The sequence below is a fragment of the Eptesicus fuscus genome, chromosome 15 (genome assembly GCF_027574615.1).
Source record: "Eptesicus fuscus isolate TK198812 chromosome 15, DD_ASM_mEF_20220401, whole genome shotgun sequence".
Lineage (NCBI taxonomy): Eukaryota > Metazoa > Chordata > Mammalia > Chiroptera > Vespertilionidae > Eptesicus > Eptesicus fuscus.
This window is the reverse complement of record NC_072487.1, coordinates 40,497,132-40,510,210: the sequence shown is the minus strand read 5'-3', so window position 1 is coordinate 40,510,210 and position 13,079 is coordinate 40,497,132. Positions and strand designations below refer to the sequence as shown.

General features: G+C 43.4%; 1 protein-coding gene across 1 annotated transcript in view; it reads right to left on the bottom strand.

The window, feature by feature from the left end:
* Positions 1-13,079, bottom strand: part of PCSK5 (proprotein convertase subtilisin/kexin type 5) — a 408,183-nt gene that overhangs the window by 94,413 nt on the left and 300,691 nt on the right. Inside the window, exon 21 of the mRNA XM_028146315.2 lies at positions 674-776. Within this exon, the coding sequence (XP_028002116.2) occupies positions 674-776 (103 nt within the window). The remainder of the gene's footprint in view (positions 1-673; positions 777-13,079) is intronic.

Genomic DNA, 13,079 nt, shown 5'->3' with positions numbered 1-13,079 from the left:
GAAGTTTAGGTAGAACACAGGGGAACATAAAGAGGAAGAAGTTAATTCTACTGGGAAGAGGTAAAAAATGCCTTCATAGCCTAGCCAGTGTGGCTCAGTGGTTGAGCATTGACCTTTAAATCAGGAAGTCACAGTTCGATTCCTGGTCAGGGTATATGCTTGGGTTGCGGGCTCGATCCCCGGTGTGGGGCATGCAGGTGGCAGCCGATCAATGATTCTCATCATTGATATTTCTATCTCTCTCTCTCTCTCCCTTTCCCTTCCTCTCTGAAAATTAAAGATATATTAAAAAATGCCTTCATAGAACAGTTTAACCTTGAAGTGATTCTAGAAATATGAGTAGATATTTACTCAGCAATGGGGATGATGATTGAGGGGTGGGTGTGCAGAAAGGGATGAGATTCCAGGCATCGGTCACCACCATCTTCAGATGAGAAAACCCCTCTAGAGTCCAGGGGACTGATTTTTGTAGTGGTTACTGGGCATCATGGGGAGAAGAGGCTACAGAGGTGGCCTGTGGTCAGACCATGGAAGGTTACTGTGTCATGGAAGGAGTTTGATTCTTTCTCCTGGAGGCCCCACATGTGCCTCTAAGGTGGTAAGCACCTTCACTCTCCATCTTGCAACCCATGAGCTCTCAGTCAACCATAGGAGATACTGAGAAGCTACTCACCTTGTGACGGGGCAGTCAAGGCAGTTTTCCTGGGTCGGCCCCCAGCACTTGGCACATGAGGCTTCACAGATCTGGCAGTGGCCATGTTCATCAATGTATTCTCCTGGGGGAACAAAATGCAGTTGTTTACCTCATTTCTACATGGCAGTGTTTCCTGGGCTGTCAGTCTGAGAGCAGCCAGATCTGTCTGTGGCTGCCTGAAAGCCATGGAGACAACCCAGAGAGAAGAGACCTTGAATGGCTTCAGTTGCCAGTGCTAAATCCTGACTTTATAATAACAACTGCTCCTCTCCCAGAGGCCCTGAAAGTTGGAACCTGAAAAAGTTATGAGGCAATGACATAATTTTGAATCTAGTCAAAATGTGTTATAAATTTTATAAGTAGAGAGAAGCCAATGGGGCTTCCGACAGGACCCCTTCCCTGAGCTCCTGCTGACTTCCCTGTTTAAGGCTGAAGGCTTATGGCCCACAGAGACCCTAGTTATAGCCTTGGTTCAAGTCAAGGAGCAAACTGGACCCACCTAGGTCCTGTCTCATCACTCTGGGGAGGATTGTGATTACTTGTCAAGAAAGGGAGTTGAAGCTTGGCTGACATTGGACAGATGTCAGCTGCATCTCACCCTGAAAGAGTAACAATGAAGAGATAGCCAGAGAATTCTTCATTTAATTGGAAAGCTTATCTTTCCCGAGGAAAAACACAACATGGCCTTTCCACAGAAGCAAGTCCAGCCTCACCAACTTCTTGTAAACATTTAAGAAATTATTCCCACAGCAAGGATGGTAGAGAGAAGTGAACCCTCATTGAAGGTGATAATCCAGTGATAGGTCTGTGGCTCATTGAATTCAACCCTCTACTCACACTACACTCATCCTCTGCTCCCATTGTCTTACAATAAATTGACTGAAAAGAAACTGAAATTCTTTCAGTCTGATCCAAAGAGCCACTTTGAATGGTTTAGAAAGTGACCATGCTCAGAAACTTTAGATTCCGATTTCAGCAGAGTCACAACCTTCACTTGCCTCCCACCCCAACTTTCATAGCCCTGTAAGCATGTCTGAACATTGTCAATCTGAGGTCAGCCAGAGCAGTGAGGTAGGAGGACTCACCAATGGTTTATTTATTTATTTACATGTTTATTTATTAAATTGATTGGGGTGACATTGGTCAACATAAACATATAGGTTTCATGTGTGTGTTTCTATGTTATAAGATCTGTATATCGCACCATGTGCCCACCACTCAAAGTCAAATCTTCTCCTGCTACCTTATATTAGGGCCCCCTTTTTCCCCCACCCCCTTCCCTATGGCAACTACCACACGGCTGTTTGTGTTTATAAGTTTCAGTTTTATATCCCAACATATGAGTGAAATCATATGGTTCTTAGCTTTTTCTGACTGACTTATTTCACTTAGCATAATGTTCTCAAGGTCCATCCATGTTGTTGCAGATGGCTGAGTAGTATTCTATTGTGTATATGTACCACATACCTATTGTTTAATCAAGTGGTGTTACTGGAACTCCAAGATTTGCTGCCTGATTTATTTTAACTGTATGGGGGGGAAAAAAAGCCCTGGAAACATAGATGACTGGTGAAGAATGGAGGGAGGTCTACTTCTCTGCCTTTCCCCATAATTGTACTGAATGAGTACATTTGGGTAAGGTAAACCTTATATCCATAAATTGTCCACTTGCTGGCGCTAAACTACAAAAATGAGTGAGCTTCAGAGTGAGTCACCAGTGGGGGCAAAGCATGCAAATAGGCAAGTTGTTCACTGCACAAGGTACCTGCCCAAATAATGGTCACATGGAGTTGGAAATTCATCCCATGTTGATTGTACCAAGCCATGAAAATGTGTTGGCTGCCTCTTTCTCTATTGGGGATGCCTTTCACTAATTCACACAAAGATGTCAGAACAGACCAGTTGGTAATCAGCAGTCCCAAAGCAGAAAAAGAGCCGGGACTTCTGTCTAGTAGGAGTGTTGATTTCAAGTTGGGACTCTCACTCAATATAGGCATCATATTCCACCTCTTAATTATTGCCCTTGTGCAACCTTTTCTACTTTTGTCAGGAAGCACAACAAATTGAACATTGTTATTATCAGTCTAGGTACCAGCAAGATAAAGAGCAGAGGATCTGGGGCAGACCTGGTAGGAGCAAGTAGATCTTGCCTACATTGCCAATGCTAATAATTTGTGTTGGATGATAGCAATGTATCTTTCAAAATATATGTGCTGAGTGGAACAGGTATGGGGGAGGGTCACAGAGGCTTCTAAACCCAAAGAAAGTGTTTTCTAGAGAAATATAGATCATAGCTTGTTAATTCATCTACTCATTCCATGTATATTTTCTGAACACTTATGTACCAGGTACTAGGTAAAATTTAGAGATATACAAATTTAAAAGATCCTGCTCTTGGGTTCTCAAAGATATTTTATAAGAATTATTTGTTCCCTAGCTGGTTTGGCTCAGTGGATAGAGCATCAGCCTACAGACTAAAGGGTCCCGGGTTCGATTTCAGTCAAGGACACATACCCGGGTTGTGAGCTCGATTCCCAGTAGGGGGCATGCAGGAGGCAGCTGATGAGTGATTTTCTCCCATCATCCATGTTTCTCTCTCCCTCTCCCTTCCTCTTTCTGAAATCAATAATTTTATATTTTTAAAAAAGAAGGACTTTTGAGGAGATACTTATAATCCAAATGCTGGCCAGGAGACTTCGCCTTCCTTGGACATTCTAGATTAAAGTCTAAAACAGAAGAGCAAGGGCATACATTGGACTCTGCTAGACCTAGAGGCAAAGACTGTTATTTTGCCTTGACATTGGTGCCTATAAAAATGGACACGGTTGTTTGGTTGTCCTAAATCTTGCCACCCATCCACCTTAATCTTCACAGTGTATTAGATCCAATGCTAGGATGGGATTTTAAAGTAAATACATCTTGCTCTGCTAAAGCAAGTGCTGCTTAGATGGTTCTGAGAGTTATGTCATATTTACACCCAAAGCCTCCTCTGTAGTTACAGATGAGTCATGGTTAGGTCAGGCAAGGGTTATTCAGATATTACTGTGGAAATTTTCAATTCTCCTATGTCTTTTGTTTGTCTCTTCCTTAGCTTCCATAAGCCAGTATGTGGCACTGATACCCTGGCCTCGTGTTTCCTGGATCTGCTCAACTATCATGGCCTCTGTTGGCACTCACATAGATATACTAGTAATCATCTGAGATATAATCATCGCTTGGAATTGCCCCAACTCTGAGATTTCAAATACCTCCCTCCAAACACAACCTTCTTATGCCCCACTATGATAAGCTTACCCTTCTTGATCATCCTTTCATTCATCTTTGTTTCTCCCTCTGGCATTTCTCACTGTAGTTAGGTCAAACCTTTTCAAGACTCAGGTTCCACCCATTCTTTCTCAGAAGGTGACCTCACTATCTAATTTGTTGATAAGATACTGAATTTCCCCAGCATCCTTTGTCTCAGTGTCAAAGTTTCTTCCTATCTTCTCCTTGACTGTTCATTTGTTGGCAACTCTCGATCTAGTGCTCATAATCTTTCCTCAGGATATTTCTCCACCAGGATCTCTGTTTTCAGTCTTTTCTCCACATCTCCCATTATCCTCTGACCTACAAAAGTTATCCTCAACCTAAAACCTTCCCAAGCACTCTTCTTCTTGGATAAGTGATCCTTAAAACATGTTTTTCCCTCCTACCATTTGGAAACAAAATGGAGACAACCTCATAATCTTGAAGCTTATGTAAGCAAGTCAGTGTAGGACAGCTTAACCACACCTCTCAAGTCTGCACGCCTCTTAACTTTAGAGCAAACTCTGGCTTTATAACAGATGAGAATAAAGGGACCTGTCTTAATTTTCATATTTATGTGGATGTCCAATTAGTTATATAAACAACTGCCCCCAGCCCTTGCAGGCACAAGTGTCCTACTGCACATTTGAAACAAACAAAAAAAGTCAGATTCCACAGACATAGTGAAGTTGCTTTTTTTTTTTGGTTGTTGGAGCAGCAAATTCTTTTCATCTGTCTTTGTTGCACAATGAAGCTCAGTGTTTATGACAGGAGTGATACACAAAATTTTTTTAAAGTCACTTTTAGCACAGATGTCAGGGTCAAATATTTTGTTCTCCATCTCATCCTATAAGCTCTTTCTTATGGTGTCTTCATCCATTATTATTATGTCCAAATTATCTTTCTCCTGTGATCAAAAGTGTTTCATTCCTCTTTTAGTTCCTGTCTCATCTCATCCTATAATAGTTCAAAAAACATTGAAGTAGTGTCTCATGAGCAATGCTATCTCAAAAGTTGAAGACACAACTTAAAAATTAATAATTGGGAGAAACCAAGATGGTGGCATAGGTAAACACCTAAACGGTTGCCTCGCACAACAACTTCAAAACTACAACTAAAAGACAAAATGGACATCATCCAGAACCACAGGAAGGCTGGCTGAGTGGAAATTCTACAACTAGAAGGAAAGAGAAAAGCACACTGAAACTCAGAGGAGCTGTGGAAGTGCAGAGGTCCAGAGGTGTGCACGCGGAGAGGGCTGGCAACTGAGTACGTGGCTGTCTTTTTCAAGCGGGAGGGAGACAAAAGCTCCCGACTTCTCTGAACTCCAGTTCCAGGTGAGACTCTGGGGACCCAGACTCATAACAGGGAGAAACGGGACTGTCTGGCAGCGGGTGGAACTCGAGGGCGGCTTTCTCTCAGAGGTGCTTGCAGCGATTACCGTGGGTCACTGAGACCCGGGGCCTCTTAGGGCAGGGCTGACGAGAAGCCATTGCTGTTTGCTCCACCCTGAGACTCTGCCCCATTCAAGCTGAACGCAGAGGCTTTTGCATATGAATGGCCTGGTTCTTTGAATTCTAAACTTACCTAACAAACTGCAGCTGAGTCAGTGAGACCCAGAACATCCAAAAGAAGGCCCAAGGCCCCGCAGCAGCTTGCATTGCTTCACAGCTGGGCCTCATCTGGGCACCACCAAAACCCAAACAAAGAAGAGGAATCTGCAGATCTCTTTGTAGCTCCTGCTGGGTGGCCTCAGGCAGAGACTAAATTAGCACCTCCTTGGAGATCCAAGAGCCAGTGTACCCAGGGGTCAGAGTGGGACCATCCAGATTACAACTCCTCAGATCCATAAGGGACACACTCAGGGGGCAGGCTCAGTGAGCACCAAAGCCCCACTGAAGCAAGTCTTGCCTCATAAGGGTGTCTCCAGCACAGAAGTTCTCCCATCGTAGACACAGCTGATCCTCACAGCCAATTGGCCTGGAGGTCAATTCCTCCCAGTGATACCAACAACAATCAAGACTTAACTACAACAAGACTGTGCACACAGCCCACAAAGGGGTGCACCAAGAGTGTCCACCTCAGGTAACTGGGGAGGCTGAGCCACTGGGCCCTATAGGACACCTAGCACACAAAGCCACTCTATCAACTCAGGGAAGCAGCCAAAATTCAGAGACAAAGAAACAGGTCACAAATGAAAGAAATGGAGGAAAGCAAACGACTGGATATAGAGTTCAAAACCATGGTTATAAGGTTTTTCAAGAATTTTCTAGAAAAGGCTGATAAATTTAGTGAGACCCTCGAGGATATGAAAAAGAACCAACTAGAAATTAAGCATACACTGACTGAAATAAAAAATAATATACAGAGATCCAACAGCAGACTAGAGGATCACAAGTATCAAGTCAAAGATTTGAAATACAAAGAAGCAAAAAACACCCAACCAGAAAAGCAAAAAGAAAAAAGAATCCAAAAATATGAAGACAGTGTAAGGAGCCTCTGGGATGACTTCAAGCGTACCAACATTTGAATTATGGGGGTGCCAGAAGAAGAGCGAGAGCAAGATACTGAAAACCTATTTGAAGACATAATGACAGAAAACTTCCCCATCTGGTGAAAGAAATAGACTTACAAGTCCAGGAAGTGCACAGAACCCCAAACAAAAGGAATCCAAAGAGGACCACACCAAGACACATCATCATTAAAATGCCAAGAGCAAAAGACAGAATATTAAAAGCAGCAAGAGAAAAACAGTTACCTACAAGGGAGCACCCATACTACTGTCAGCTGATTTCTCTACAGAAACTATGCAGGCCTGACAGGAATGGCAAGAAATATTCAAAGTGATGAATAGCAAGAACCTACAACCAAGATTACCCAGCAAAACTATCATTCAGAATTGAAGGTCAGATAAAGAGCTTCACAGATAAGAAAAAAGCTAAAGGAGTTCATCACCGACAAACCAGTATTATATGAAATGCTGACAGGTATTCTTTAAGAGGAGGAAGAAGAAGAAAAAGGTAAAGATTAAAATTATGAACAACAAATACATATCTATCAATAAGTGAATCTAAAAATCAAGTGAATACAAAATCTGATGAACAGAATAAACTGGTGAATATAATAGAATCAGTGCATAGAAAGGGAGTGGACTGACAATTCTCGGGGGGGAAGGGGTGTAGGGGGTGCGGGAAGAGACTGGACAAAAATCGTACACCTATGGATGAGGACAGTGTGTATGGGGGGCTAAGGGCAGAGGGTGGGGTGGGAATCGGGTGGAGGGGAGCTATGGGGGGAAAAAGAGGAACAATTCTAATAATCTGAACAATAAAGATTTATTTAAAAAAATTAATAATTATAACTTAAAAATTTTACAAGTTAGTGGTGTGCAATCCACTTGATCCACCTCCTGAGAACATTATAGCTTGTGTTTGTGTTAACGAGTCTAAGTTACAAATAAACTTCATGAAATCACCCAGATTAGTCAAGCATTTATTATATCATGCACAGCTACTAAACAAAGTTGAGAATAACATAATAAAGGGCTCACCTACCCAGAAGGGCTTCATTTATCTTCAGAAATGCTGTTCTTTCTTTTGTACCTCATAATATTTATTAGAGTCAAATTTGTTGTAGAGTTTAAGCAAATAAATATATAAACTAAATAAATTAATAAGCACTTAGGTTAGTATATTATGATGTGAATCTAAAACACTGTTTTTAGCAAGGGTGATCGGTAATAGAAGATGGGAGGAACATTTGAGGAGAAATTCACCATTTGGATTATTGAGAGAGAGAGAGAGAGAGAGAGAGAGAGGAGAAACATTGATTGTCTGCCTCCTGTGAGTGCCCTACTGGGAAATGAGCCCACAACCCCAGGCATGTGCTCTGACTGGAATCAAACCGTGACCGCCTGGTTCATAGGTTGACGTTCAACCATCGAGCCACACTGGCTGGACAAACATGAAGCTTTACAGCAAGACTCAAAAAGGAGGCATCCATTGATGGCCAACATCTTTACTTAAAAGCCTGTACCAGTGATATGGCATGGCACAGATAAATTAATTACTAAAATTCTGCAGCACACCAAAAAATATGCTTTTGCTGTTCTGACAACAAAAAACGGTATAATTTTGATTCATTTACACCTGACAGCTATTGTTGTATTGGCTAGTGTCATTATTTTTAATTTGACAATCTAAGGGAAAAGAGGTCACTTGCCCCTGACTAAATTGTTAGGTATTGGGCATTTTAAAAGTTCTTGGGGCACACTGGTTGAAAATCACTGGTCTGCACAATTATTCAGCCTTAAAAAGGAAGGACATCCTGACACATGCTACAATATGTACAAACCTGGAAGACATTTACTAAGTGAAATAAACCAGTCACATAAGGACAAATATTTCCTGATTCCATTCATTTGAGGCACTTAGAGGAGTCAAATTCAGGGGGACAGAAAGCAGAATGGTGGTTTCCAGGGGCTGGAGGGGAGGGGGAAATGGGGCAAAATAGGGCGATACTGCTTAACGAGTACAAAGTTTCAGCTGGGGAAGATGAAAACGTTCTGGAAATGGATGATGACAATAGTTGCCCTACAATGTGAATGTAATTAATGCCGTGGAACTGTAGGGTTAAAATGGTAAATTTTATGTTATGAGTGTTTTACTACAATAAAAAAAAAAGTCTGCATGATGAGTTTCTTCCTTTGCAGGCCAAACTTAATTTTTAACCAAAAGAACTCAAGATTGTCTGCCCTTTGGGGATGGGTCCAAAGAGCACTAACATCTTGGGGAGCCAGTTTGTTTAACTGAGGCTCAGGAGACCTGTGAGACTAGAACTAAATGGATAAGAGTATAAAGCTCGTGATAGTGGAGAGGTCTGGCAGATGGAACACTGTGCTGTTTCTTTTCATCAGCATCTATAAAGGCAGCATGAGCATCAAGCAGCTCGAGTAGAGGCGTCTGGGCGACGGCTTTTCTATCTCAGCCTCTCCACAACCACTTCCCCTTTTCCTCCCCCATGGGGTTTTCTGATTGCCAGGACATCTTTCTTCATCTTAATGCTTTTTCATTCTTAGGTGCTGGGGTTCACCTGTGGGCAGATGCCCTAAAACTCTATGCTGGCACCCCCATAGGTTGGCACTCCATCAAAAAAGGATGTATTGAATAATTGTGGGTCCAACACACTTGTAAATGTTCAGCTTACTTCAGTCTGCACTTTGTTCAAAGACCAAGGAATTAAGAGCTGATCCTTGGTATTTTCACTGTTATTTTGGGCCTTGACCTCAATCAGGCTGCCCAAAAAATATATCTGAAATGAAGTCTTGGCCAATACACCTGGCCTAGCCTGCGTGGGTCAGAGATTGAGCATCTGCCTATGAACCAGGAGGTCACAGTTTGATTCCCCATCACATCCTTGGGTTTTGGGCTCGATCCCCAGTATGGGGCATGCAGGAGGCAGCCAATCAGTGATTCTCTCTCATCATTGATAATTCTATTTCTTGCTCCATCTCCCTTTCTCTATAAAATCGAAAGCATATTTTTAAAAAACACACCTGAATACAGCGGTGATACAGCAATCACACAGGCTCCCATTCACTGACACCTACCGTGTTACAAATGCTGTTCTATGTAATGTTTAACTTAAACAGCAGCCCCTTTTACAAATGAGAAACTGAGGCTCAGAGACATGAATCTTACATGAATTCATTCAACTAGACAAGTGACAGAGTTGGGCTGTGACCTGGTACGGATTCGCTTCTGCCTTGGTGCTCCAAGCAGCTTGGCTAGTTATAAAAAGACAGCACTGAGCACATGTCTTGTCTAAACCACTTGGTGAGGTAAAGGTATCAAAGGGAATTCATTGTGAAAACGGATGAACTTGGAGCAGGCTTATTGCACAAAGCAGATTTACTCAATGATTGAATATGCCCTCCAAATATGTGTTTTGTCTGATAAAAATGGCTTGCCTGGCAAAATTGCCATTGATTAAAAGGCAATTATATTTATCAAAGTGCGATTTTACCAGCTGCTTGTTCTGTCTACTAGGTTAGAAGCTTCTAAGAGGAACCCCCCCCCCAAATTTTTTTTAATGAATATAATAATTAATTGGAGCTCTACACAGGGATTTTCTGCTTAAGTGCTGTCTGAAAACAAAATAAATTGGCTCCTCAGAAATAACTTATTACCAGAATTATAGTCACCTCTTTCTGGTCCCCCAATTTATATGAAAATCTAGTAGAGATGGATTGGTTCCCATATATCTAGTCCTCAAGAGAATTTTGCATTGCCTCTATGTTAGTGATGAGTCATTCTAAGTCTTAGCTTAAGGATGCTGAAATTAAAAAGGTGCTGAACAGTGGGCTCCAAGATCAGACACCAGAGGGGACACAAGGCCCGAGTGTGATTATCTGCAGTTAAACAAAATTAATTTACAAAGACAACTATTGAATCTGTGAGTGAGGAAATGATGAATACCCCGTAAGCAGGGTATGGTAGGTAGAAATGCATTTAATGCCTTTCTGAGGTGTGTAAAAGTTCTTGCCAGTTTCTTATTTAGTGGGCTGTGTTTGCTATTCCTGTAGGTAAGCCTCGCATTTCTACAGGTTCTCTAGTGCACTCAATCCCTCTACTTCTCAGGAGCAGGATTGCATCCCCCAGGGTTCCCACTGTTTGTGGCTGCAGAGGGACCACTCTCACGGGGGAAATTGTACAGGTGCATCCACAGTAATGGCATAGGTGGGGCTCAATACCTGGCGACAGGAGGAAGTGAGCATAATTTGATGAATAACTTGTTTGCCGTTTGGAAAACATCACTGACAACCTGAGGCAGGTTACACTTGGGAGACACTTACTGGGACAGTGAAAAACTTGAAAGGATAGGTTGTTGGCTTGAGTTTCCGTGTAAATCCATGAGTGAGCACAGCTCTATCCAGCACTAAAGGCTGTATCATTTCACTGTGGAGGCCATGCCGATGCAGGTGAAACTATCAGGATTATGGCCCATTGAGCTGCGATCCTGGCACTTTTGAACTAAGCAAGGGTCCTTGAATGTGGATGTGTTCCAGCCCAAAGTTCTTCCCAAGGAGCTTAAATGATCAGAATGTTCCCTGTGATGGTGTAAGTCCTAAAACACAGGCCATGAGGATGAAACTTATTATCCACTTTCATTTCTCTGCTGACCTAAAGAGCCTCCCTAATTGCTTTTATAATTTGCTCTTAAATGCTTCAAAGTACCGATGCGTTACTGTCCCTACACTCCCCACCCCCCCACCCCCCGCCTCTCCAGTGTCCCATGGGAGAGAACATCCTTCAACTACCTCCTCCTCTTCCTCTGGATCCACACACTGAAAGTGCTGACTTTACCTTTCCTCTCCCACACTCCCTTTGTCTTTCCTGGGGCCTTGCCTGCTGGTGCTAAAACATCCGGGCCTAATCACTAATTAGGAGAAAACAGATGCTCCTGGGAAGAGAAAGAAGTTGCATTTCAAGGCCTATGGCTCCATCTGCACTGTAGCTGGTAATTGACAATTTAGCCTTCTACTGGGTCATCATTAACCACGAGCAGTGGAGACTGCCTTCTAAGACAGGTCTGCCTGGAGCAGGGCACCCAGAGTCCCTCAGTCCCTAGTGACCGGGGAAGCGTTTGATTCGTCAGGATGCCATAGGTTGTATTGGAAATGACCAAACTGCTTTTTAAAAAACCGAAGTGTGGAAGTGAGGAAGGGACCGAAGCTTGCCTGCCGAATGCCAGCAAAGTAGGAATCCCCATGCTGTGTAAATGCACACATTTTGGAGTCATCCCCACCTGGGTTTGATTTTGGCTTTCTTCTCCAGCTGTTTGGCATTAATCAAATCACATATTTCCCTGGTGTGCCTCTTCTGTGTATTGTGGATAATACTCTCATTCTCAGAGAATGTGGCTGGGATCAAATGAGGAAACAGAACCTAAGCACAGTGGATGGCAGAATGGTAGCTGTAATTATCAGGTGCTTTGAATATGTCATCTCACTAATCCTCCAGTTATAAAGTGGGATAGGGGCTTCAGCTTCATTTGGCCAAATAAGGCATTTAAGCATCAAAATTTTAACTCCCTGAACATCCTTTGAACCTTGGTCTGACTAGATTCCAAATTGTGCTTTTCTTACCCTCGAGAGGACTTGAAGAAAATATCGGCTGCATATGTAGGTGGCAACGAGGCACCTGAAATTAATGACCGTGGAGGCTTGAGAACACAATTCAGCTGCAAAATGCAGCCCGTGCAAGTCAGTCTTTATAAAATTGGCAGCCCCTGGGAGCCAGCCTCCCTGCACAGAGCAAAGGCAGCGTTTCTGCACGCCGCTACGGAGAATTTCAGAGCCATGGCGGTGCCCTTCTCAGGCTGCCGAGGGAAAAGTGTGTCGGCAATCGGTGAGTCCCTGTAAGAAGGGACGCACAAGGCTTCTTCCCCGCAGAGTTTCACTGGGAAGGTTTAGAAGGTGGGGTTTTGGCCTCACTGTGGAGTGGGCACCACACTTGGACTAACTGCTTCTCCTTCAGGTGAGTGACTGGGAGGGACTTTGCCTCCTTACCTGGTGGGTATTGGGGCACATTGCACAGTTTCCTCTCTCTCAGTGAGGGTACAGCACATACACAGACGAAAATAAACATGGGGCAGTGTCATAGGTTGCAATGTGTATGTGTTCTGCATTGGGGAGGGTGGTAGTCTTGTGAGGCAAGAGGCTTTGGCGTCCCTCTATGTCAGAGAGAAAGAGCCAGTTTCCCTGCCTCCCAGCCTCCTTCCACAGTTTGCATCCTATCAGAGCTTTAGACTCTGTCCAGAGCATGGAATGTGGGACTAGAACCTCACCTGGCACCACCCTAGAGAGAACACCACTCCCACCACCACCCCCTGCCCCCAAAGACTCCTGTCATTCGCACCATGCTTGGATGACCATGAGCTGTCCTCTCCCCACCGAGAGGAGAGAGGCAAGATACAGGTGAAGTGCCCGTATCTGGAACTAGATATCCTAGGTGTGCATCCTGGGGCTGCCTTGTGCTAGCAGTGAGAACTTGCACAATTATAAAGCCTCTCAGAGCCTCAGTCACCTCATCTGTAAAAT